A 26810-nucleotide genomic window follows, 5' to 3' on the forward strand; every position below is an offset into this window, starting at 1 on the left:
CCCCTACGGGGGGTGTTTGATCGGGGCTCTTCAGCACCAAATAAAGTTCATTTCACCTCAGTGGACGGTAAAACCGGGCAATTACAAGATGGAAATCGTCCAAGGACACTTTCGCAATGATGCATTCAATGTTTGTGGTGTCAGGTGATCTTTGAACTTACAAAGATTCGTGAAACAACAAAGCAACTCTGCTTCCTTGAGAATGTGGGTCTTTCCTGTAAATTTTGTACCCGGTGACATTATCTCGAAGTCCGAGATACCGGAATGAAACCAGGTTTCTGATGTTACAATGACATGCGACTTGTGCGCCATTGCAATGCTCTTAGTTTGTTTACAATGCTGCGATCATTTACGTTAATGCAACAGAAGTTTCCTTCAGTGCCCCGAGAAGGTTCACTGTTTCTTTTTAGGCTTTTTGTTGGTTGCAATAACTGGAATTCTTTTGAGCTGAGTAGCAGTATCCCAAGCGTACGTGATGGCCTTCTCACGTGCGAGCTTCACTTTCCCGCCATCTTTTTAGATATTTGCAATGCTCTCCCAAAGGTGCTTTCTTATTCGTCTAGATTCAGTTGAAATGTCTTCTGCAATCGAAATATCTTTCCCTTGAAGTTTAGAACAGTTTTTGAGTACAGAAATCTTTTCACAGTGGTTGATCAACCGGAACACAATTGGCCTATTTTTGTTTCGCTTCTTCTGTCCTATCTGGTTAATTCTTTCGACTGTTGACACTTTGATCTGGAGCGTGTTTTCAAATATTTTGAACACTACAGCATTTGTTAGGTATTGGATTGTTTCATCAGCACGTTCTGGTAAACGAAAGACGAAAAGAATATTGCATCTGTCCCTGTCTTCGATTTCGACTAATTTTCTTTGCATGTTCTGAATGGTTGGCTCAAGGCTAAAAGTTGGTTCGAAACCTCCCTGAATTCCACAAAATTTTGCTCCTTGAATTCGATAGGGTCAAGTCCTGCTCACATGGCTTTTTGGCCATCAAGCAACTAACAGAACAGCTCCTCTGTGTCGGATCTTGGGTTCAATTCTGCATCACCACATAGCATGAGCAATGAGCGTACAATGTCTTGCACAGAAGAGCACAATTTGCCTAGACAGCTCATCAGCTGGATGAAACAACCAATTAGAATGTCTTGAGAGGCTAGTTGGTTCATTCTAATAACTGATTGCCAAGTGCACAAAATTGGAAAACAAGACACCATACAAGAAGAGACACAGAAAGATCGAGTGCAGGCTACCCACTGGTTTATTACAGCGTTGGACGTTAAAAAATTTTAAAAATATTGCGTAACATGACAGCCCAAATGTACAGGCGCGTACAATACTAAAGATAGATAAATACCTTTCCCCGCATCCCCATAGAACTTCCTAATGCATTTGACGAATCAAAAACGACATTTCTCGAAAGACACACTGAACCTGGCTGTCAAAAATAATGTAAAGGCCAATTTGCTCACTCACTGCGTTGCCTGCACCTATGAGGTGTAATTTCTTATTACTAGGAAGAAACAAGAACGCATGCATCAGCTAGATTTTGAAGCGTTTATTTTATCAAAAGAAAGGGTAGTGCCTGTGTATGTGTAAGTGACATATTCGTATCACTGTTCTGCACAAATTTGTTTATTGACTAATCAGGTGCATTGTAAAGTTCTGTGGGGATGTGGGGAAGGGTATCTATCTATGTTTTGATCTGTATGTGCATGTGCCTGCGAATTTGGGCCATCGTGTAATGCTCTAGCTTGTAACACCCAACGTTACAATGAACCAGTTGGTACTCTGCGCTCAATCTTTGTCTGTCTCTTCTGGTGTGGTGTCCTGTTTCTGAAATTTCTGCATTTAGCAATAAATCATTAGATGAAATAATGGTTGCTAGATTTTATTGTAGAATATTTGTTACTAACATGTTGTTGGGGAACAGCTTGTTGGGGAACAGCTCGCGTGCTCACTGAAGATGCTGCAGTATGGCCTGCTTCTTATAGTTTGGGGAGATGGGTTTGCACTGGGCTCACCCTACGAGCGATGGTCAGGAAAGGGCACAACGCTCCTCTACTCCGCAATGCAGAAAGGCGCTATGGCAGGGTTCGTCAACTCTCTGACACGGTTCAGAGACGGCTCCAGAGTGCGATCGCCAACAAACGCAGGTTTATTCACCCAAGATACAGCACAGTGCAACAGTCACGGCACTTACGGGCAAAGGCTCACCACAAGACCGATCGAGTACATATGCCTGCTGCGCTAGGGCTAACTGGGAAGCGGTTCACCAAGGGCGCGAACGAGAAGTCGCTGGAGTAAAGGTTCCACATAACGAATTCATTGCGGGCTTGTGAGCATCTGCCGCGATGATGGAAGTGCGCAGCGGAAGAGAGTTCGGGTGGAGAGGGCGCATGGGGTATGCCACTCGAGAGGCCAATCGGGGTGCGTCTTGGTGACTCTTCTTGGTGGTTTCGGTGAGGAGAAAGGGCGCTTATTCTGCAGCCCATATGGGAGTAGGCGCAGCGTACTGGGGTTGGTGGCGGAGGGATGAAAGATGAGGGGATTGAGGGGGAAAGAGATGGTAGCTGTCAGTCAGCATAGTACAGTATCATCCTGGGACGGAGACGGCTGCCGAGGGAGGCATAGGCCTGTTGGAAGCCGATGTCTAGTGGCGATCTAGGAGCCCGTTTGTATCCACATATTCAAGCAGGCTTACCAAAGCTGGAAGGTGGTAACAGGGCCGGGAGTAGCAGGTGTGTGGCTGAGGTAGCCGGGACTCCGTACCGTTGGTAAGTGGCAGAGACTTGGGGGTGCTCCTGGGCAGGACAGGTGCAGAGCAGGTGCTCGAGTGTCTTGGCATCACCGCACCTTCTGCAGGCCAGCGAGGTGATGCATCCTTTGGCATGTAGAAGGCACTTACCCAGGATTTTTCTTTTCGGGGGGGGGGGGGGGGGGGAGGGTACCTTTATTAGTGCAAATGTGAATAATGCCCACAGTTCGCCATGAAAATGCATAAACCCGCAGAAGAGAAATTAATTAAGGTGTACTTCACAGGTATACGCCTGTGAGATAGACCTCTCCTTTGCTTGACAAACAAGGAACCACATCAAATGGACTTGCGCAGGAAGAACAGTGCCAAGAACAAGTAAACAAGCGAAAGTGTAAAATAAAGATTTCTAGTGGCGTTTTTTTTTTTAATTAGCTCTGGAAGAAATACAGATAAATATATATTTGTGGAACAATCGCAGTTCTTTTGGGTCCATCGTTTACTGCTCTACCAAGTTAAGTGCCAAAACCAACTCACATTGTTATTTGGGAAGTTGTGTAACCATGCGTGGGTGCCAGTCCTGTATAGCCATGCAGAGCGCAGGACACTGCTGTTCTATGCGTACTGTGCCCACCAACTAATGAAGCAATAGCGACACGTGTGACCGTTGTAATAGATGGTGACAAGTGAACTCATATCGAGTTAATCGCGTGGGCACCGAATCGATCTGAAAACTGGCCCTCACACTCCAGGAGATGCCGATGACTACCGCTGTCCAAAAGGAGTGAAAAAGGCAGCAAGATGTTGACCGCCGAATAGCTGTCAAGTCTCAAGATTGATTTAGTGGTGCTTTAGCAATGTGTGTGAAAAGTGGTGGCGCGGGTAGGGAGGGAGGGGGGGGGGGGCTGCTTAGCTTCAGGGATGGTGGTGGGGGGGGCCTGGGTACGTGCCTGGCATGTAGTCTGGTCGCTGTCCTCACATTGTCCACACATTGTCGTCGAGATAAGAAGGAAGCCCATCTGTGCAGGTGCCTCCAGTAGAGTTTGTTGGTATGGTGGTATGCTTTTCCACTTCTTCCGATGCCGCTATTCGTAGAACGGCACCACCACCTCTGAAGGTTTGTCCGCATCGACAGTACCTATCGAAATGATAACGCGACATGAAAAAGGGGAACAGCAGCAGCAGCAGAACTCGGAAAGCCGACAAACTTTCTCGCAAACGAAAGTGCCTGCACAGCATGGCAACAAGGTTGTTCCCAGTCACAGTTTCATAAGGCCTACGTCGATGGAACACTACGTTATTACCTCCCGATCCTGCAGAACATGTCTCCCACAGGCAAGAGAAAACTTGAGGCAGCACGAAACAACTGCCTTCGCGTACGTCTTGGCCTTCTGAAGGGGTCGTCCCGCTCAGGAAATGTAGCAGAAGCTGGATGCCTGCCTCTCGAAGAGCTATCTTCGCAGGAGACACTTCGGATTCACGTCCGCTATGTCATTCATACGAAGACTCACTTTTTAAAGGATATTTCTAGAAACCGTGCTACATCTAGCTTTGGGCAGGCCGTCGGAAGCACATCTATTTCGATTCCTGCTCAGGCGTCACAAATTATGTCGCGACACATTTCACCAGGGACACTGTCCCCACTGGAAATCGTGCCATATATACCTGGAATCAGTGCGAAAAGGAAAATGCCTCAAGCAGCGACTTATCAGATGGCTTTAGAATATATGCACAAAGAATACGCAGTCGCAACGCACATTTTCACAGATGGCTTTACAACTCCACATCGTTCATCATGCGGACTTTTTGTTCCCTCTACAGGGCAACGATTCTCGTTTCGTCTTGAGCGAGCGACATCATCTACTTCAGCGGAGCTATATGGCATTAAGGAGGCCCTTGTGTACGTACTTCGACAGCAGCCGCCAAAGACATGGGTGATTTTCACAGATTCAAAAGCAGCCCTACAAAGTATGTGGAACAGGCACAAGCGTTGCAATAATCAACCAGCAGCATTTGACATTGCTTATATTCACCACAGGGCTAAGATTGCTGGGCATTGCATAAAGTTCCAGTGGATAGCTGGCCATGCCGGCATTTTGGGAAATAAAGAGCGGACGAAGCTGCCAGAAATGGACTCCAGTACCGCAAGTTCAAAAGAACATTTTTTCACAAAAGCCGACACTTCAAACATGGCAAAAAATTATGCCTATCAAGAAAAAGACCGCATCTTGAATTTGCCGCTTCACCAAGATAACTTCCTACGTTACATTGACCCAGAAATGAGACCGAAAATTCCACGACCACTTCCTCGACACTTGGAGACATTGTACCATCGTCTTCGACTAAACGTGGCATACACGAACAATTACCTGTACCGCATAGGACTTACCACTAACCCATACTGTGATAACTGTCGCAACATAGAGACAATTGAGCACATATTACTAGAATGCCCCACGTACCGTGACGAGAGACAATTTTTTGAGCACCAAATGGACATGATTTGCCACGAACTGTTAATTTTACCGAGCATCTTACGTCCAATGCCCGGCCCTTCAAAACAGCGACGGGTTTTGGATTTACTGTTCAAATACCTGACAGAAATTGATCAAATAGGAAGGCTTTAAAAATTGCACACTTCCTATAAAAAGCCTAAATTTACCCACCATGTCACCTGTAAATATTAGTATCAGGTCCACTCGGACATTTCATATTTACTTTTATCCTTTTTTTTCTCCCGCTCTTTCCTGGAATCTTTTAATCCCATTCCCCATTCCTATACAGAGTAGCATGCCAGTGGTTATATACGCGCCGGCAAAATTTTCTGTTTTTCTAATAAAGAGCCCTCTCTCTCTCTCTCACAGTCGCCACCTTGTGACGCATGAAACGGCGATCTCTCGTTACCCACACCATTTGTAGACGGACACTGCTTTCTTTCTTCTTCTTCATCTTCTTCTTCTTTTTTAAAAGCTTTGAGCAACTCATCACAAGACTAGTCTTGGATTTACATGGTGGGCCTGAAAGTGTCATGACCTGATTGCGTGCATTGGTGCAGACGGCGGATAAACGAGGGGGGGGGGGTAAAGAGGAGAGAGAGAGAGAGAAAAACTTTATTTTCATGTTGGTTGGTATGGTGGAAAGGCCCTCAGTCCAGAGCCTCGCTTGCGGCATTCTTCAGTGCAGCACTGATAAACGCCGCAAGGTACCGTTGGTCGTCGGCGCTGGCTGCTTCTGTCAGCCACCCGGCATGGGGTTTAGGGGAAAGATTTGTGGGGGCAGGAAGGGGAGGGGGGGGTGGTCCACAGGACCAGAGGATATGGGATGTGTTCGGGTGTTCTCCACAATATCGGCAGGGTGGGGGATCTTCAGGTAAGAGACTGCGGAGGAGGTGCATTCGCGCTGGTGTAGGCAGTGTTTCTGTCTGGGCCTGACGAATCAGTACACCCTGTTCACGGGTGAGCACTTTGCTGAGCTTGGGGAACTTGCGTCTTGCCTCTTGATATGGCCGCAGAAGCAGGGGAGCCAACCTTTTCGTCTGGGCTGGTCGCGGAATGCAGGGTGCCTGGTTCAAAGTCTCGCAGGCGAGCTGATTAGCTCTTTCATTTCCCGGCAGTCCATCATGACCAGGTATCCAGATGATTTCCAGAGGACCCTGAAGGTGCTCTTGAATAAATGTCGAAATGTGGGCTGGGAGATCGTTGTGCAACTATTTCCTGCAAGCCGCCATGGAGTCGGTAAATATGATTCTTGGGTAGGCTGAGTTACTAAGGGGCATGTGTTTGATCGTGGTTGCGATGGCTGTCTGTTCCGCTAAGGTCGGATCTGTCTCTGGGAGTAACTCAGTATGTACAGTTTGGAGGTCGTTATTCACGACTGCTATAGCGGAGCCCCGTGCACCAACGCTAGCATCAGTGTAGAAGTATATGCCATCAGGGTGTCTTGCCGTGTACCTCTTGAAGTAGGCAACTCGCTGTCGTCGCCTCTCCTTGCATCGTTCTGGATTCATATGGCGTGGCAGTGGAGCTATGGTTAGGAGTTCGCATTGTTTTGGTGGTAGTGGGCGCGTGTTCAGAAGGGGTGCGGCTTCTGGATGATGACCGATACTATGGAGGATGTGCGTGCCTTGACACGTGCACTGCAAACGCAGTTCTTGGCGACGACGATGAATGCTGATTAGTTCCGCCACCGTGTTATGGCAACCGATGTCAAGGAGGAGCTTAGTGCTGGCACTAAACGGGATGCCGATGGCCAGCTTTGTCGCCTTCCTGATGAGCGCATCAAGGCAATTGATATCTTGCTGACGGAGATTGGTATAGGGCAGGTGATAGCGCAGGCGCGACATAATTAGTGCGTTTCTTAGTTGAAGCATATCCGCCTCTTTAACTCCATTTGCTCGGTTGGAGACCCTACGCATCATGTGCAGCACCTGTTCTCCTTGCCTGAGCAGGTGATGCACCGTCGCAGCGGGACCTCCATCTTTCTGGATATGGAGACCGAGGATCTTAATACATTATGGTTGGGAAATCGGCACGCCTTCGTTTACAATTTGTATGGTGGGCGGTCTCCATCTTTTGTGATGGACCAGTAGCAACTCAGATTTTTCCGGCGCACATCTAAGGCCAATAGTTTGAGCAGACTCATGCACCCTGTTCATAGCCTGTTGGAGAGTTTCTTGGATATGCCCTGGCAAACCCGTGCTGATCCAGATGGTGATGTCATCTGCGTAGATCGCATATTTGATGTTAGGGATGTCTCATAGTGCTCTGTGGACTACGTACATGGCAAGATTAAAGAGTGTGGGTGAGATCACGGAACCCTGCGGGATACCTCTCTGCGGATGGGGATACTGTTGTGAGATGATGTCGCCTACTTGTAGCATGTACGTGCGACTCCGTAAGAAGTCCCTAATATAGTTATAAAGCTTGGTTCCACAGCCAGTAGCTTCGAGCTCTTGCAGCATAGCATGGTGGTCAACATAGTCAAAAGCTTTCTTGAGGTCTATGGCAAGAATAGCTTTAAGGTGAACGCTGCTTGTTTCCTGCGTGATTTCTTCGTGTAGCTGCAGCAGAACGTCTTGAGTAGATAAGTGATGTCTGTATCCTATCAAATTATGGGGTAGGTGTTGTGATTGTTCAAGATGACTAAGAAGTCTGTTAAGCACGATGCGCTCCATTAGCTTACCCACGCATGATGTTAGCGATATTGGACGCAGATTGGATATGGCTTGGGGCTTGCCAGGCTTCGGAATGAAAATTATGCTGGCTGTCTTCCACTCTTCTGGCAAGCTGCCTGTGTCCCACACATTGTTAATTTGCTGAAGTAAGAATGCATGATCGGCTTCTGTAAGGTTGCGGAGCTGTGTTGTCGTAATTTGGTCTGGTCCTGGCGCTTTATTCAGTTTTGCTTCTGCTAAGGCACGCTGTAGTTCCGCTAATGTGATTGGGCCGGTGAGACCGTCATTTTCTGGCTCTGCGCTTTTGTAGTCGGCATACTGCGGTTGCGCTGGATCCGCAATGTGTGTTGTTATAAGCTCGTTGAATAGGTCGTCGGTGTGCTCAAATGTTTCGAGCAGCTTTCGCATCTTGTGGGACGTTTCCGTCTTTGTCTGGGTTGGGTCAATGAGTGATCGGATGAGATTCCATGTGGAGCTCATATTCAATGTGTCATTGAGCTTGTTGCACGTATCGTACCACTGCTCACGAGTGAGATGTTCAGTGTAGTGGATGATCTGCTCGTTGAGCGTGTTGATGCGTGAGCGTAGTTTTTGATTGAGCTTATTTGTTTTCCATCTCTTAATGAGGGCATGTCGTGCCTCCCAGAGATGAAGAAGATGCTTGTCCGTGCTTGGTTGCTCGCACTTCTCTATTATTTCCTTCGTGTGTGACTGGATTCGTTGCCTGACCATCTCTACCCAATCTTTCAAGTGCATGTTTTGGAAGTCTCCTACATGTGTCTTGCGGAACTCAATCCAATCCGTGAGGCGATGCTTGCGCTGGCGTTTTGGGAATCCTTTGATTTGCAGAAATATCTGTATGACAGTGTGGTCACTTGTTAAAGTATCGTGCGTGTTAACCCATTGCGCTGACAGTCGTCCTTTAATGAAGGCGAGATCGGGCGTGGTATCCCTTTCTACGGAGTTTCCGTGCCGCGTCGGGGAGTCGGCCTCATTAAGGAGAGTTAGCTGGGCCTGTTGCATATGGTATAGTAGGGCGGATCCTTTGGAGGAGTTTTTTGTGTATCCCCATGAAGTGTGTGGCGCGTTGAAGTCGCCTGCTATTAGATGATCAAAATACTTCGTTGGCCGCAGATTCGCAACCTCCTTGAAGAAGTCTATTTTCTGTTTTGGCGGGCTATAAGCATTCGTGATGAATAAGTGGGGCTGTGCCTTGCTCTTGACAATTTTAGTTGGAAAGACGCGTACAGTGAGGCTCTGTTCCGTGCTGTGGACAACATCTGCCGCTATATCTTTACGAATGAGAATGGCCAGTGTCGAATTATGGCTATACGTCGTATAGCCTGCAAGGTGAGGTGTTTGGTTAGTTTCCTGGAGTAGGAGGATGTCGGGTCGACGATCTTGAGCGGCAATGTACTGCGTGAGAAGGCCCCGTTTTCGAGCAATCCCTTTACAGTTCCACTGCCACACCACCAGATTAGTCGCCATTGTTCTACTGATGATTTTGCGGGGCGCCCGCTGTAGGGTAAGGAGTGGGTCGCGTTACGCTGGTAGATCGACGTGCTTTGGGTCGTTCGCACTCTTCCTGGCGCGGTAATGCGACCATCGCAGCCTGCACTTGTGTAGGGACCATCGCCTCTGTCTGGCTGCTGAGGAGCTCATTGAACAGGGAGCGCATTTGGCTCATTATTTGTTGAGTGTATGTTTTTAGCGCCTCCTCAACTTGAGCAACAACCTGTTGAGCTATCTTGGCCTCTAGACGGGTTTGCATTTCTTTCATTTCGTCCCTTAGTTGTCTAAAATCTGCTTCAAGGTGTTGTAGGGCTGTTGTGTGGTATCTTGCCTTTTTCACTGCCGGTTGCAATGACGCTGGTTCTACTTCCTGTACTAAGGGTTGCACTATATCACCCAATGGTGTAGCTTCAGGTGCGTGTGCCTCTGCTTGCATGTCCATGTCTTCGGTAGGCTCTAGTGATTGTGACGATAGTATTGACTTTTGATTAGGTCTGCGGGTTTGAAGTAGAGCGTTCTTATAATCTTTGGCTACTTTTTGAGCTCGTGTTTGAACTTGATATGCATAGGTCGCGGGGGGGGAAAGGGGAGGTGCCGGGTGACTGACTCACGTTTCGCTGGTTGGCGGGTTGCTCGTCTTGACCTCGGGAATGGTCGTGATCCGGAGACTGGCTGCCACCTCTGGGCCGGTTGCAGTCCCCGGACTGGCCGCCGCTCCCGGAACGGCCGCTGCTGCCGGGCTGGCTTTGGCCCCCGAAGTGGTCCCGGCCCCAGGAATGGCCACGTCCCCTAGATTGGCTGCGGCCCCTGGACGGCTGACGGCTTCTGGAGCTACTTCTGTCTCTCGATGTGTTGTCGGAGTTGTGTTTTGGGCTTGGGCTTCGGCTTGCGATGGTGACTGTTTTCATTTGCTTGTTGTCCTTTCGTTGTTTCGAACGCTTCAGGTAGGCCGCTTCTCTGACCGCTTTATCAGCGGCTCATCGCACTTCACAAGTCGGGTCATCGGTCGGGTCGGGTCATTGTGGTTCTTGCCACAATAAGGACAGCCTGGTTTGCAGTCATGATCCCCTACAGGATCTCCGACAGACTTTCCACATGTTCTGCACCTTTGTTTTCCATTGTCGCGACAAACGTCTGATCGGTGTCCTATAGCAAAGCATGTTGAGCAAAATTGCGCCTTGGGTCGGTGAGGGACGCAGCGGTATATACCTCCGCTGAAGATGACCTGGCGATGTACATGCGAGCCCTTGAAAGTTATGATTGCAGTGGCTGTTTTACCCATCATACGAGCCGCAATAATTTCATAATTTGGGGCTCTGAGTTCACGCATCAATTCTTCGGTGGGAGTGTTCAAATCCACGTTGTGGATCACACCTTTACACGAGTTGTGGGGCGAAGCGATATAGATGTGGACAGGGTAAGTTTTGCCATTAAGAGTGGTTTCGTTAATGCGCTGGAGCTTTTCTGTCGCCGAGGGGTCATCACTGGTTATTATGGCCAAGTTCTTTTCTTTTTTGATGTCTACTGTAGCGGCGCGAGCCTCTGCAGCAGTCAGGGCTGCTGAGACGCTTAGCGCGTCGTGGAGCGTTCGTGGGCTCCACTGAGGTAGGAAAAGGCCAGTTGGCGGACGCAAAATGAGCGTTGCAACGTGCTGCGTACCTTGGGAATGTTTTGATACTCGGGTGGTCCATCCATCAGCGTCGGTGACGAATTTCGGGGCCATTGCTGCTGCAGGAGTGCGGGCCTTTGGCGTACTTGACGGTAGGTCTACTCTCCCACCCGTTAGGGCTAGCTGGGTGCCCTGCCAGGTCCGTGACAAAAGCACAGAAACTCACAGTATGTTGGTCCGATCACAGCAGAAGTTGGCCAGAATGTTCGGATGATGTTCTAGAGGAGCCGAGCCGTGTCTGAGGACTGGTCCTTGTCGAATAAGTTGGCATTCGGGTCTTTCCTGTGGAGCGATGCGAAGGCACGTATGCTCGGACAGGAGCGACGCTCGCGCCGGTAAAGAGGAGGAGCATCATGCGAAGTTGCCGTGACCCTGCAGATTTCGGAATCCTTCACAGGTGACAAATAACGCCCAATCTGGTGACAAAATGGCTTGGACGGCACCTGCTCTTTACTGTCAGTGCCAGCTACTAGAGTCACGTGATGTATCTTGCTTTTACCTGTTGCATTGATTGGCCTGACCCACCTGTTGTAAAGTTGGGATAGCCCTTCTTCATTTTGGAAAAAGACTGGGAAGCAACACTTTCTATGCAATAAATGAAAGATTGCAGCAAAACACAGGTCTACGATTAACCCTTTGAGGGTCGATTTTTTTTCGCCATATGCGACCGCCCAGGGTCGATTTTTTTTTATTGCAGATTCTGATTTTTCTTAGGGATTTTTTTCGAAAAAAAGAATTACTGTAATTTTTCTAGGGTGACCGTAAAGTGAGAAAAAAAATATTTTGCGTTGGTATATATGCACTCTTCATTCATGAATAACAACAATAAAAAAGGAAATAAACTTATCAGAATGAAAAATTTGATGCATTTTTATGCGCATAGTTCAAGCCTTTGAAAATCCACACACGAGAATATTATGCAAGCCTGAAATGTTCTTGCTCTTACACTAATACGTACGTCCATAGCGTAATCGAACTGGGTAGGTGCATGCACTCAAGAAAACTGTTTGGTTCTGTGCCCATCAAAAAAAGCAACACGTCTGACAAACTTCTGCTAATCTTCATTTTATTGCCAACCAGCTAGGGCAATTATTTTTTGTTTTTCTTAAAAAAAAGAAAAAAAAAAACGGCAATGCATGCACGGCGGCATCCTTCCTATGTGCACCCCTGTGAGCACTAAAAGAGCGAGAAACAAGCGGTCGCCCTCTGAGCGATTAAGAACCAGATAGCCATCGGTTTCGCAAGTGCAAAAAGCCGAAACTACCTGCGAAACAAAATCCAAACGACCGCCCACCCGCACACACGCCATTGCATGAGCGGTAGTATATAGACGTGCGGGAGCAAACTAGCGCTAAAACAAACCATGCAACGAAAGCCAAGAAAGAGAAGTATGCAAAAAAAATTCCCTGTATCTCCACATAGTGACAGCACATGACAGAAAAGAAAAAGTTAGGAAATTGATGCGCTTTTTAAACGTACAGACGGTGCCTTAAATATATGGCATCGACCATTTTCAGACTTGTTTGCGGTGCCGTATATTTACGTCATTGACCGTCAAAGGGTTGAACTGAGAACTTGTGGGGATGTGTGACTCTCACGCGTCCCTTGTTATCCTGTTTTCCCCGCGTAGCTCCCGTCTCCTGCAGTGCGGCTTCGCCGCGTGGCCTGCCTCCCGCAGCGGTCGGAGTGGTTAATGCGCAGTGCGGAGATGGCGCGAGTGTTGCGCTGCTAGCGCTGCCTCACGGCGGGGTTACTTGGGTGCGGAAAAGACAAGGCACGTCCTCTTTGGGTCGGGGACGGCAAGCAGCGCGGACGTGCGCCGATCCATGCTTCTGCGAGACCGTCTTGTGGGGCCTCCTTCGAACGCGCCGCTGTTCGCGTGACCGTACACACGAACGACCAGGCGTTGGAATCCAACATGGGGCGAACATATTCGCTCGTTATCCGGTCGCGGGGAGTCGGACTTCTAGATTTGTTGCGCGCCCATTGGCATGTTTTGTGGATAGCAACTCAACTAGCAGGCATTGATCTATGAAAGGTGCAATAAATGCCCTTGTGATGGTTTGCACTACTGTGTTGTTGTTCCTTTGTCCCAAGAGCATGGGTGTGAGAACCCCACAAACTTCATTGTTATTCAGTGCAAAAGAAGATCACTAATTCATTAGTTTCAGAGGAAACAAAGCATTCCATTCTGTTCAACAAAAATTCTATATTAAAAAAATTTTTCCGGACATTCATATACAATCAGACCTCAATGTAATGAAGTTATACTTGCAACTTAAAACTTTGTTAAATAGCGCATTTCGTTAATTCGAGGTTTTAACGTTTCAGCAGTAAAAACAACTTCAATAATTCCCAGAGCATTCCTGGTGGATAGTACTTTGTCAGTAAGCAGTTATAAACAAATTGCAAGAAAGTCGGGCCATAATAGCGTGGTTAAAAGCACCAGCGCATGTGGTGACGCTGAGAGCGGTGCATCAATGAGGCTCACGGCATCCGAGATTCACAGGCACCCATAAATTAACATCAGCATTATAAAGAGATACGGATATTTATTCTGAGCAAAAAAAAAAAAGAGTCAGTTTCCCCAGAAAGGCGGAACATTGATGACAATAGCAAAGAGACAACTACACAAAGTAAGGTTCCTAGTTTTATAGGCATTACATGGGCTAGGTAAACATTAACAGATCTCACTCGATGATCATGAACCCGCTGTCACAACGCAAGCAAACGCTTCACACCGTAACTTGGAAACTTTAGATTACACGACCATAAATACTAGACGTGCCTGCGAGAATCTGAATGCACATGAAGGCACCAACCTTCTAGACCTGGCTGTGAACTTGCCGGGGAGAGATCACCTCGGAGGTACGGTGTGGGGGTGCGTGGAGGAGGATGCACGTGTGCTGGGAGGAGAGTACAGGTAGGTGCGCATTCCTGCCCTACCTCCCCTAGCGTGTGCTTGATAATGTTACGGCACATTCACTTCTCCCCATCCTCCTTGCACAGAAGGAAGCACCAGCTCTTGTGTTTCTCCAAGCATTACGAGAGCTGATGCTTGACCCCTGCCCTCTGCAAGTTGTTTATCAATGCCAAATCTGCCGCAGCAGTGTTTACCGACTACTGCATCGCAGCACACGTGCTTTAATGGCGTCATTGTGAATCCAAAATTTCATGTGGAAGGTCTCTTGAAATAACTTTTGCTTTGGCCTACATTTTTATATATTTTGCTAGATTTACTAGCCATACAGGCTCCACGTACATGCTTGAAATGGCGAAAAACTTCGTTAAATTGAAACTGTGTCGTGAAATTACTTCGTTAAATCGCAACAAATAATACACAGTTTTCAACGGAACTAAGATCAGGAAATGAAAATAGTTATACCGCGAATCTCGTTAAATAGAAGTTTGTTATGTTGAGGTTTGACTGTACTAGAACTGAGCTGTAATCAGTGCTGGTATACTAATTTGGTGTTTCCTTTAATTTAAAGAGTAGACCGTTAGTTAATTCACTACCTGTTAATTCGAAATTTTAGATAATTCTAAGTAGTCGATGCGGCCTATCCAACAATATTTAAAGCATCTCACTAACTGAAATCTGCATCGTCGCCAATAATTCGAACTCTGTGCCATCGTAGATGGAGGGAGTGCTAGTGGGCAGGAGCACGTTGGTGACGCTGGTGCAAAGCTGTGCTTTGTTCTCTCCATCTGCGGCCCTTTGTTGAGGCCCGACTGGAGAGGCCTGTACCTGGCCAGGCATGGCCAATGGCTCTGTTCCCACCCTCTCTCACAACCTTCAAGCTAAAAACGCAGCGCAGCGTGTTTTTCTTTCTTTTCCTCTTTACATTCTTACTTCTTTCTGTCACATCATGCTCTTTCTTTACAAAGTGTTCTGCTGAGAAATGGCACCAGGTAGTGTTTGAAACATGGCAGCTGTGACATTGAGATTAGTCTTCTGACATTGAGCATAGCCTTTGAGATTCGTGGCTATTACACGTATCTGTTACATGGATATTGCATATCCCAGCGTTGGCCGCCACCCATACGTATAGTGGAACTAAACAGCGTGCAGCCAGTGCAGCTACGAGAGTACACCAACGTCGCAGCACGTTGTGGTGCGTTTTGTGAGTGCATTTTAGAGTGCAGCTCTTGTTCTTGCAGCAAGTTTTGGCGACACAAAGGTGCGTTTATGCGCGTAGTGGGCGCTGATGGACCTGCCACTGGTGGCGGTCTTGCGCAGTGCACGATGGAAAGAAGCCAGCCGCGTGCCGTAGTTCACTGCATCGTTGATTGTGGTTTTCTGTCTAACTTAGGTTTTCAGAGTGAAATAAGCAACTTCGCATGTGTGGGGTGGCCAAAGCTGCGAGGAATGTCGAAGAAGAATTGTTGCGAGGTGGGGTGCTCAAAATACCGGCAAAACGTGCTGGTGATGTGGTTCTAATCATTTCCCGCAATGCCTCGTCGGCGGGAGCAACGGTAGCAATGGATCGCCGCCGCTTGGTGAGAAATTTTTTGTTCTCGTCCTTTCTTTTGTGTCGCTGTTTTTTCCACTCGATCATATTTAGATGGGTAAGCGATGAAGTTCGTCTGCAGTGCAGCGTGTGCTTTAAAGACATTTTGCTTAAGTTCTGAATGCCGTTTGCCGCATCCACCGTTTGCCGCTTCTTTACCGCGTTGCAGTAGCTCGGCAGCATGACTGCATCGTGTTGTATGTTAAACCTACTGAACCTTGCAAGGACTGAAATTGTTGGTTTTATGCGGTCCAGTAAATCCTCGCACCAGCTGTCACGCACTTCATGTTTTTGTATAACATAGTCCCTTTTTGCATGTGAATTTGGTACTGAACTGAATTATTTCGTGTTACGCTTACGCCGCAGAGGACCAACCCAGCCTTGTGGCCAGCGCCCATCTACTTTGACTGGTGCTGCTCTGCCTTTAAATATACAATGTGGCATCTCTCTCTAGGAACAATCGAGAAAAAAAGAAAGCTACTGATAAGTTGGTCAGACTTTAGCTTTGCATGTTTCCTAGCAGCTGCCTTAGGGAATCTAAAGTTGCAAAAACTGTAGCAGGAATGGCAGTTCATTGGCATATGGCAGCACAATTGCATCAGCAGTACAACACTAACTTGCGCTCTTATACTTTGTTGACTAGTGTACGCGTTTCCATAAATTTATTCGCAATTACTCTTCTTGAGGCAACTTTAAGGGCATTTATTCAGCAATGTCACATGTTATCGTCGGCAGAAAGATCACAACGACATGTGTAGAAATCATACCATACTGATTTGTTTAAGATAAATGTCTGCACTAGTGACGTGTGCCTAGCATTGAGGTACAGAAGCAGTATTACGGCAAGGGTAGAACTTAAAAAAAATAAAAAATAAAACAAACAAGACATCAAATTACTCAACAAAACCTAGCGGCTAGTTAACGAGCTCCACTTCGTGTAAATGGGATTCATTGCATTTGTCTGCGGGATGCACCTGACACATACGGGGACCGGTTTGTCCCAAACACCAATAACATAGTGTTTGTACCCTTTCCCACAGAGGTCAGCACCTTCCCTGCAGCTGTCACTGTAGAAGAAGCAGTCTGGCACCCGAACAAAGGAGAAATCACAGCCGCGAACTTCAGCCTTCCTTGCTACAAAGGGTCTGCTCCTGCTCCCAAGTGTACTGTTGGAAGCATCGCTAGGTGGCTATTTGTGGCACCTCTATTAGGCGGTGCACTATGCATACAGTCCAATGTTTACGAGGCATGCCGCTTGCGGCCAGTCCCGCTACGCCGCTTGTGCTGTGCCAGCCAAAATGCCGTCCCTTCTAGACTCCGATGTGCGCGCTGTTGGCTGCTCTCTTTGGAGCATGGGCAGAATGATGCCCAACACGCGAGCCGCTTTGAATACTTTGAACGTCTGTCTGTGACCATCGGCAAAGACACATGGCCACCTTTCTTCTCCGGGCCATGCATTGCGGGTCGGCGCGATAAATGCACGGCTGGAGCAAGAGCCACCTCGACATCGGGCTTGTTGGAGGGCATTGGCCACGTCCGGTTACGTTGGCTGCACCGGTGCTTCGCACTGTAGATGTTGTTCTCGCCAAAGTGATGTAGTGTGTGTGCATGCACATGCGCGCGTGTTCAAGCCACGTCGGACTATATACGCGCTTTAATGGAGCGATTCTTTTCTCCGACTTTCATTAGTTTGAATTTTGTATAATTCAAATTTTCCTAACATCCCCGCGGAATTCGAATTAACAAGCTTTTACTGCATCTTAGTTTCTATCTAGCTATGTTACTGGTACCTAGCTACATCCTTGTCATGCAATGCTAGAAGACTTCCGGGCATGTACAGCACCATATTTTCGTGTCCAAAATTAGTAAGCATTAAATTTTGCAAAAAAATTTTCTGGCATTCGATATTCGATTAGATGTTTGGCTGTATTTTGCTTGATTCAATTCGATATCCTATCTGAAATCTACTATTTGGTATTTGCACACCCCTAATGTGACACTATCAAAAATGCTGTTTTGAGAAAATGAGAAAACATTTCACAACATGTTCATAGTGATTGTGCCAAAGGCTACATCAATCAAGGATGATACAGGGGTCCAATCAAGCAAGATTAAATGCTCTGCACCAATCTAGAGCAATGGGACACAAAGAGATGTTTGGGCTAATTTTTGGCTTCAAAGAGCGGGGATTCCCCTCAAATCACCACCCGTAAACACATCAAAATTTTGTTCTGCAGTGTCTACAAAAGCTTTTCAAAAAGTGCAAGGAATGTTTTGAAGGCGGTGTGCATGCAAATGAGCACAAAAGTGCTCGTTTGTGTATATGCGCCTATGTCTTTTTGGCCTACTGCTTCAGGAACCAAATCGCACTTAGCCCTGCGATTACAAACTGTATTACAATGTTTGGTGTACTAGCGTTCACTGTTTGAATGCAATGACATGCCTCAATTTAACTCTGATCAAGTCCCATTCTGATTGCACCGGCAGTCTTTGTAGCAATCTCCCGCACCTTTTCATTGGGATTCTGTGTCACACCTTTGACTTCTATATTCAAACACCTCGAGTGTTGTTCATTTTGCACGAGTCTTATGTTTCGGTCTTTCAGTTGCGCTCACAGAGTGGCACACTCTTCTTGAAGCTTTGTAACAGTTACTGCCAGCTCTTCATTGTTCTTTTCGATGCAGTTAACTGTTTCTTTCATTCCTTCATGCTTTTCATTTATGAAGTATAAGCTATTCTTGATTTAGCTTATTCCTTAAGATAACAAAATTGAACAATAAGATTGAACAAAATGTTTTGTGACACGTGCAAGAGCCTTGAAAGAGACTTTCAAGGCTCATGCACATGTCACAAAAGTTATTGTTCAATTCATGCTTCAGGTATTCAAATAACTTAACTAGTTCCTTACACTTAGTTAACTGTACATGGATGTAGAAAACATGCTATAGCAGGCTTCATGCGCACCAATGGACATTACTTAAAGAAGAAGTAAAAGTAAGAAGAGAGTTATACAATGCTAAGCAGTAAAACAATGCCTGCTATGCAATACAGCGCAATAGCACAATGCCACATTAGGACAGCAGCTACGACGAAAAAAACGCTAGTTGTCTGTAACTGAATGCCAGCGTAGCATCAACCTTTACACTGAAAATACTACACGTTTTAGAAGATGGCAACTGCTGCTGTCAGTTGAAGGAAGTGCAGTCTCTGGTGGCCCATCCTTTACGCTGTGAGTCAAAGCAGCTACGCAGGGCTCAGTCTACCGAGGACACAAGGGTTAAGCTAAGTGCATGTGCTCCTGGGTATTTCACTTACTGGATACTGCTGTTGGCTGCCTGCACAGTGAAAATACATCCGTGTGGCCGCAACTGCTGCTGTTGAGTGGTTAGGTATTCAGCTTGATTCAATTTGATGTTAGATTCGAGATCTACTATTCGATGTTTGCACACCTGTAGTTACATTGCCATTCTAGAAGCCTCGCAACGATTGTTTCACGTAAAAAAAAGAAGAAAATAACAATAAAAATATAAAATAAAAACACTGAAGAGTCCTCTAGCGCAACTAAAATCACTTACCCTCGAGCAGGGAGCTGTGACATTGCGTATGCCATCACCACCCTTTATTGCTGTCAGTCACTGAAACAGCGCCTGATGCCGGTACTATGGTTTCTAAGTGCAAGAAACGTGGCCAAGAACCGAGCCAAGGCAGAGTCAACAGTGCTAAAAAGGAAGGGAAAGAGCACGTCAAATCATAAAAACAATCTTGGGCCTCGTTTTCTGCTACTTGCAGTTTCATGAGCCAGCAAAATCAGTGCAGCATTGCACGATAACAAAACTACTGAAACACAAAAGTGCTGGCAGTGCAGAGAAGAGTGAAAATGAAACCTGTCGTCAAGAGCATCAGCAAAAAGTAGTTTTTTCTAAGAATGGGAGTAGACTAGTTCCATTTTCTTCCAGCTTATAATGCAGTGCAATGATGTTTTTATTACTAGCCTATGACTAGTTGAGTACCAGTAAGAGAATAATGAGGAGAATCATCGGACATTGTTCCGGTGGATTCTCACATCTTGTCCTGCATTTACCTAAATTTCTTTATGACTAAAGCTCCGTCTTGGAAGCCTTAGATGTTCTCGAGCATTAATCTACATCACTTTAGCTTGACTGAATATTTGTGCAGCTTTGCCTACTGCAGTGAATTGAAGCCTACAACCTGCGCAGTGCGTAGAGTCGTCCCCTCTGAAGTGTCGTGTCTTGCAGGAGGACAGCGGTGGCTCGAGCAGTGCGCCTTCTGGTGGAGAGTTTGGCAGTGGCCGCGGTGGCGGCCCCGCCTCGGGCGACAGCCCTCTGGCTGGGCTGCGCAAGTTTCAGGACTCGTTCCTCTCTTTCCTGAAGACCCCCCAGGGGGGTGCTGCCCCCCCTGCAGAGGAGGCGGGGGTGCCTGCCCCTTCCCAGCAGCCGCCCCCGCCGCCGCAGCAGGGCCGCAGCGCCAGCGGGAAGCCTCTGGCCAACCCGAGCCCCTACTGTGACTTCTGCCTGGGCGACAATGGCGAGAACAAAAAGACACGGCAACCAGAAGAACTCGTCTCCTGCTCGGACTGTGGCCGCTCTGGTGAGTGCTAGTGGTTGGCCGGCCGTGCTGGACACTCATCTGGTTGGATTTATTCTCGGGTTACAATCGTCACTAGACGTTGGTAGTTGGGTCGACTATTCGAAGGCTTTTGGCCGTGTTCCTACCCATGGGCTTCTTCAAAAACTGGCTAGCCTAGATATTGACCCAAATATTGTTCTACAGATGAAGAATTTTCTTTCTCTTCGAATGCCATAAGTCAACAACTACAGCTCCTCTATAGCCCGTGTCGTGTCCTGGGTACCCTCTGGCAGCGTGCTTTGATCTTTGCTTACTCGATTGTTGGCCGACGACTGTGTAATATACACTCGAACCTCGTTTTAACGAAATAATAGATATAATGAAGTAAGTGCAGTTGCCCTTGAAATTCCTATAAAGATCCATGTGTTTAAAACCTACCGTATTTGCACGATTGTAAGTTGACTCGAATGTAAGTCGACCCCCCCCATATCGCTTGACCGGAAAAAAAAAATATATATATAAGAGAGCATACCCGAGGGCGCATTCGATAACGAAAATTTATTAGTAGCTGACATGGTCACTGGACTATTCGTCTTCAATAGTGCTGCCATCGTCATTGTTGCTGCGGTCCCACAGCGCGTTGTGGTCTAGCGAAATTTCAAATTTGGCAAACGACCGCACCAGGACATCTTGCAGAACAGCAGCCCACGCCAAATGCACCCAACCACACACAGCCGTCAGGGAGGCTCTTTTACAGGTCCAGTTGGCGTAATTTCGCAGTCTTCTGCCGCCAGCCACTCGTACTCACGGCTGAGCAGAATCTTAAAATTAAGGCGAAGGTCCGGGCTTGTTTCATGACCACGTCGCACTTCACTGGTAGGGACAGATCAGGCATTTCAGTGACGTACGCCGCAAGCTTAGCCTACAGCTCCGGAAAGCGTCCAGACTTCGGCACGTGGGAAGTTCCTCACTTGCCGTCACAGGTGAAAATTTCGCCTCGCTGCAGTCGCCACTCTCGCACCACCCGTTTAGAAACATCGAAATTGCGGCCCGCTGCGCAGTGATTTGTTTCTTCGGCGTAAAGGATGGCAGCCCTCTTGAACGCTGCTGTGAACGAGGGCCGAACGGTTAGTGGGCCTGGAGCACTCATGACGACTGGGGAAGCATAGAACTAGCACGTAGTCAGCAGTCAAGTGGAACGCATTAAACCAATACCAATGCCTTTAAACAGAGAAAGAGAAACCCGCGAGCGGTGTCTGCTCTTCCATGAACTACCGATACTCCCCGCAAGCGCCGCCATTCTGAGGGTGCCGCCGCAAATGGGAACAGCGGCGCTTCCATCAACTATAGACACTCCCACATGAGTGTTGCATGCACTGTAAAACTCAAAAATGTTGAAAAACCCTTCCGAAAAGCGAACAAACACGGAGGATAGTGAAAAGATACGGGTAGGGCCATAGAGCAAACATAAAATTTTAACTACGTTGTAGCTCCCATTGGTATCGCTTTTTTTGGCGGGGCCATGTTTTGGTATCGATTGTAAGTCGACCCCCCAACTTCAGACCTTCAAATTTAAAAAAAGGGGTCGACTTACAATCGTGTAAATAGGGTAATTTTAATGAAGTGAAATTGTCCTGCCAATGGATATCATGAACTAGATTAGTCTCCGAAACCACAAATTACCCGACCGTCGCCCACCAAGTACATCGCTTTCTGTGGGGTTGGGTGCTTGTTCACCTCGGCAGCAGTTCAAAATTGCTGTGTCAAATATGCCATTTAGCAACGCTGGTCTCTCTAGGACTTAGAACGATAATCGATTGGAATGATTGGTTGCCCGACGTAGTTGCTTTTACTGGCACCCAAAAATTTAATGAGCTTAGCGATGCATTGCCTTGGCAAAGTGCATTTGTTTATTTATTTAGGAAAGTAAGGGCAGTCTTAATGCCAGGCTTTAGGCAGTACTAGGCAATACATTGGCAATGAGGCAATACAGAACCTTCAGGTTTATAAAAGGAACAAGGTGAAATGTGGAGCTAACAAGATTCAGTGGAGGAAGGATCATCTGTTCAGAACAAAAGCGTGAAAGAAATATAAACTAATATGAAGTAATATAATGCAGTCAGCATCTGTTAATTTGACTCTGACGGGACTGATGAAATTGAGCTAATTATACAATTTGCAATTGGTCGAAATAAACAAGATGCAGAAAAAACGCCAAAGTGCACCACGGATTCATTTGGAATTACTTGCCCTACTCTAACGCCGCCCCGAATCAAATGCGCTTACACTTTTTATGTGTCCTAAGTAATAAACTAACGTAGAAATCTAACATGCACGCCATTTTTAGCAATAAAGATCAATTCACAATGGCGGCCCGTGCCCTAAGGTCACCTTTGCCGCACACTTTTCTTTAAAATTCAGCTTTGGCCCCATATGTTTGTGTTGTGTGTTAAAGCATGCAAATTTTGCGAAGGTGCTTTGGTTTCATGTCGAATTGCACCGGGCAGGCAATTTTCAGCTCAATTTTGTTATTAAAAAAAAAGCGCATGTCAGAATCCAGTAAATACTGTTAACATACATTGCGAACTATGGTTATTGCTTGCAAATCATCCTAGGGTGGGCAGAAAATAGGCCATTTCAACGAGAGGTGACATGTGTTCAATGCATTCACTGTCTGCTAAGCTCCGCTGGGACGGATGCTCCTACTAAAGGAGTCGCTATTGGGGTCAATGTAGCGGTCGGGCCCATGTGTGCTGAGTGCGCAAGTTTGAATGATCTGTCAAAGGCCGGTTTTAGCATCTAATTAACGAAAGTTTGAGCCCATAGAAGTGTATGGGTGCCGGCCGGGACCTTTGGCTGCGATCAAATTAACCGGAGTTGAATTAACGAAAGTCTGCTATACTACAGCAGTAGTAAATATCACTTATATAGTACACTGAGCAGTGAAAAAATAGCTATCATACAGAAACCTAACGTCGAATACCATGTAAAACAACTGCATAAGATTATACTGAGAGACAAAAGCAGCGGCAAATGCTATCTAAAAAGATAATGATCCCTAACACAATAGAGCGCAAGTACACGAGAGCATGTCAGGTTACAAAAGTGACGACAAATCCAGTCATGAATGAAATAGTTGCGTTATGTACAAGATCAGAACAAATCACAATTTAAAATAAAACAAAAGAGAAGTGCCATTGAAATAGTGCAAGCAACACACGAGCGAGAAAAAAAGGAATACCTGTGTCACGGTTGTTCGTCACATACGTCTGTTTGCGATCAAGTGAACGTCAGAGATTCACGGACAGACGTAAACCAACATTTATCAAAGATGGTAGAAGTGAAACAAAACAAGCAGTAAACACATAGTACAGAACAAAAGTCACTAAAACAAACATATGTCTACATTAAGTCCTACGTGCAGCGTTCAAGAAAGGAGTGAAAACGTCTCACCTATTCAGTTCCAATGGTGACGACGATCGGCGGTAGAACTGTCGTGACAATTCTAGTTGGAGAAAAGCCAAGGCACGATGACTCTTGTGGGAGGCAAGCAAAGGTATGATGATGACACCAGTCGTCAGATGAGGCAGGCGACGGGCCCGGCTGCATTACCGTGCACTCGAACGGGTGTCAGGCAGGTGGCTTGCACCGCCACACTTCCACATGCCACCTCGAGCAAGAGACAGCCTCCAAGCAAGGGCCTTGGTTAGGCCCCAATTAATCCTCATCCTGGATACAGCCTTACGCTGCTCCGACGCTGCTCCGACATGGTCTGCGCTACGAGCAGGCAACAGCTGGGCTTGCTTCAAATGGCGCCACACCAGTCGCCACTCTGCGTTGGCACCAACAGGCAGGCACGTCCTCAGGGCCGCTTCGGGTACCGCAGCAGGAGCTCCCGGAACAGCACACTGGTCCTGCATCTTCCAAAATCACGAGGGCGCCTCGCCTGCTCGTTTGGCACTCGCTTCTTCTTCTTCCTTTTCCCATTTTCAATTTTCTCGATGCTGCCAAGCATGCAAGCTGTCCTTGGCTCGCCTTCTTCTGGTTCTTCTTTCTTTATCCTTTTCGACACAAAATTCAAAGCCCTCAAAAGTTCTCACAAAGTCCACGTTCGCACAAATTAAATAAAATTAAGTCCTTGCACTACAACCTGTATATGTTAGTATAGCAAAGGTGTTGGGTTACCTTTTTAGGGTAGGACGAATGCATTTTCCAGTGGCTGATAGGTTTGATGTACTTACTTTTGCCTATTGCTAACTTACCGTGATATGCCAGATAAAATAGCCTCTAGATCCGTCTAGGTTGTAACATTTCCAAGTTTGTACTTTACAAAAGAGCTGATAGAGATATGTTGCATTGGTAGATGGTAAACAGCCTTTCTCTGTTTAACTATGTTCACTTGCGTGCGCAGGCCCCAAGCAACTGACGCACATTCCAGTATTGGTATTACATTCGCCGACCGTTTATTCGGACCTCACGGGGACTGCGGAAATGTCCGAATAAACAGGTGTCCGAAAAAGCAGATTAAGAAAAAAAAAAATCCTTTATTTCCACGTCTTTATTCGGGCTCGGCAGTAGGCTTGAAGAAATCGTGAATGCGTCATTGCACGCTGTTCCGTTTACGTGCAATCAAATAAGCCTGAATTTCGGAGAGGGTCGTACGGTCACTATAGGCGGCTGAAAGCAGTTACTGCTTGTACATGCTTTGCATGCGACGGCAGCGGAGCACATGGTCCGTCATCTTCTGACCTGGAGTCATCGTCCGGCGGTGCAGCAGAAACTTAGAATGATCTTGCCCTTGTCGAGTTCTGCGCATGTCAGTACAGCAGTGTCAGCGCCTGTGAAATTGTCAAATGGGACGGTGTCCGGAATTGCAATGCAACTGTCGGCGCCATTAGACACTTGACGTGATGTTTCTGTATGCCGCGTTGGATCACCGCAACCTCGACACATCACACAAAGCAAACACCACCATGCAGTCACGCTGACACCAGTCGCACAAACGAAAAATGTGGCCTACTCGCAGCGTCGTGCATGAAGAAAGAAACAAATCAGCTGCTGGATTGTGTTGACATGGCTTACTAAGCTGAGACCGGAACTGCTGTGGCCACGAACCAGGCAGAAACGATGATGATGAGCGGGGATTTGCAGTAGCGCCACTTTGTAGGGCAGCAAGGAGGCTCCATTCAAAACAAAAATGGCGTTCAGCAAGTCGAACCATGCACCAGTCAGAGTCGGTGCATGGGGCTCTCGATCGAGTTAGCTCAAGGAGTATCCAAAAAATCAGACGAGAGGTTGCAAGGTGTCCGAACATTTGGCAGTCGTTATACATTATGGTCTATGGGGAGAATGGCAGTGCCGCGAAGCAGACCGAATAATCGAGCATGTCCGAATTTTTCGAGTCTGAAAAATCAGTCGGCGACTGTACATACATATTATGGGCAATCTTATAGTTCATGGGTTGCTTTAGCTAGCGTCCTTCCCACGGTGTACGAATATTATGAGAGGTGTGCGAACGGCGACGCCTCGCTGTGCTAAGGGCGCGTCGACAGCTTGCGTGCGCTTCTGCCATCCTCCGAGTGACGGCGCTTTATGTTCGGGGGCTGCCAGCTCGTTCTAAAGGGTGAAGCCTCATCGACATCACAGCATCGTTCGCGTTCGTCGCACGCAGTTGCGAGCACTTCTATGCTTTGCGCTGGTATACGTGTGTCGCTTCTGCACGGTTTCTTGCGGTGTGAATTGTTTTGCGAACCTGTTCACCCATTTATTTCTCACCATGACAACCAAACCAACTGAACAAGACGACAGTACAAAACGAGTGGTCGGGCGGGTCCACACAGCACCAGTTTCCCGTGCACATGTCACCGAAGGGGTCGCTCTCATTGGTCTCCACCTATCGTGGCTCGCGCCTTCCATCTCCCGCTCTGCGTTCGCTCTTCCATCTTTCACTGTGTTCGTTCGCTTGTGGCCCCCCACACGATACGCGCCGTCTTACGGAAACTGCCCGAAGTGCACGCAAGATCGGTATGCTGGAACGGGTGCTGTTCACACACCTCTCGTACTATTCTTACGCCGTGCTCCTTCCTAAGTATCCCAAGTTTTCTCGAAGCCCTTTTTTCAATATATGCCATGTGTTTATTCCATGTTAAATCAGATGTGATGACAAGGCTTAAGTATGTATGTGGTGAAACAAAAGACACTTATGATTGCCCAGTTTGTACTGGAATTTTAAGGGGCCTTTCTTACGAGTTACAGTCATCTCTACAGTTATTCCTGGGTCCCAACTTGCTTCATCCAGGAGACAGCTTAATTCCCGAATACTTAGTGTATTTTTCGTGCTTGTTAGACATTACCGCATTGGTGGATGTGTTTTCAGCAAAGGTAGGCGACTCCTTTAGTTGCATTTACGATTTTAAGGAGAATTAGATTTTTTCATCATTAAAACTTTTGAAAATAACAAACGATTTTTAGTGGTCTCTTGAAATTCGTTGCATCGAGATTTGACTATATCTCTCTTGCTACAGTAAAAAATGAAGCAAGGGCACGTAGACATTTGGTTTGTAGGTTTTCTTATTTCTGTAAACTTTAAATAGACTACTGAAGCAA

General features: G+C 47.0%; 1 protein-coding gene across 4 annotated transcripts in view; it reads left to right on the forward strand.

The window, feature by feature from the left end:
- The window catches only part of d4 (double PHD fingers d4), a 256653-nt gene that overhangs the window by 134163 nt on the left and 95680 nt on the right, over nucleotides 1-26810 (forward strand). For all 4 annotated transcript variants that reach the window (XR_011507607.1, XM_070522729.1, XM_070522731.1 and 1 more), the window contains exon 6: nucleotides 19874-20225. Coding sequence is in view for 3 of the 4 variants with exons in the window: in XM_070522729.1 (XP_070378830.1) it covers nucleotides 19874-20225 (352 nt within the window). In the remaining variant the exon portion in view is untranslated. The remainder of the gene's footprint in view (nucleotides 1-19873; nucleotides 20226-26810) is intronic.

Source organism: Dermacentor albipictus, chromosome 7 (assembly GCF_038994185.2).
Source record: "Dermacentor albipictus isolate Rhodes 1998 colony chromosome 7, USDA_Dalb.pri_finalv2, whole genome shotgun sequence".
NCBI lineage: Eukaryota > Metazoa > Arthropoda > Arachnida > Ixodida > Ixodidae > Dermacentor > Dermacentor albipictus.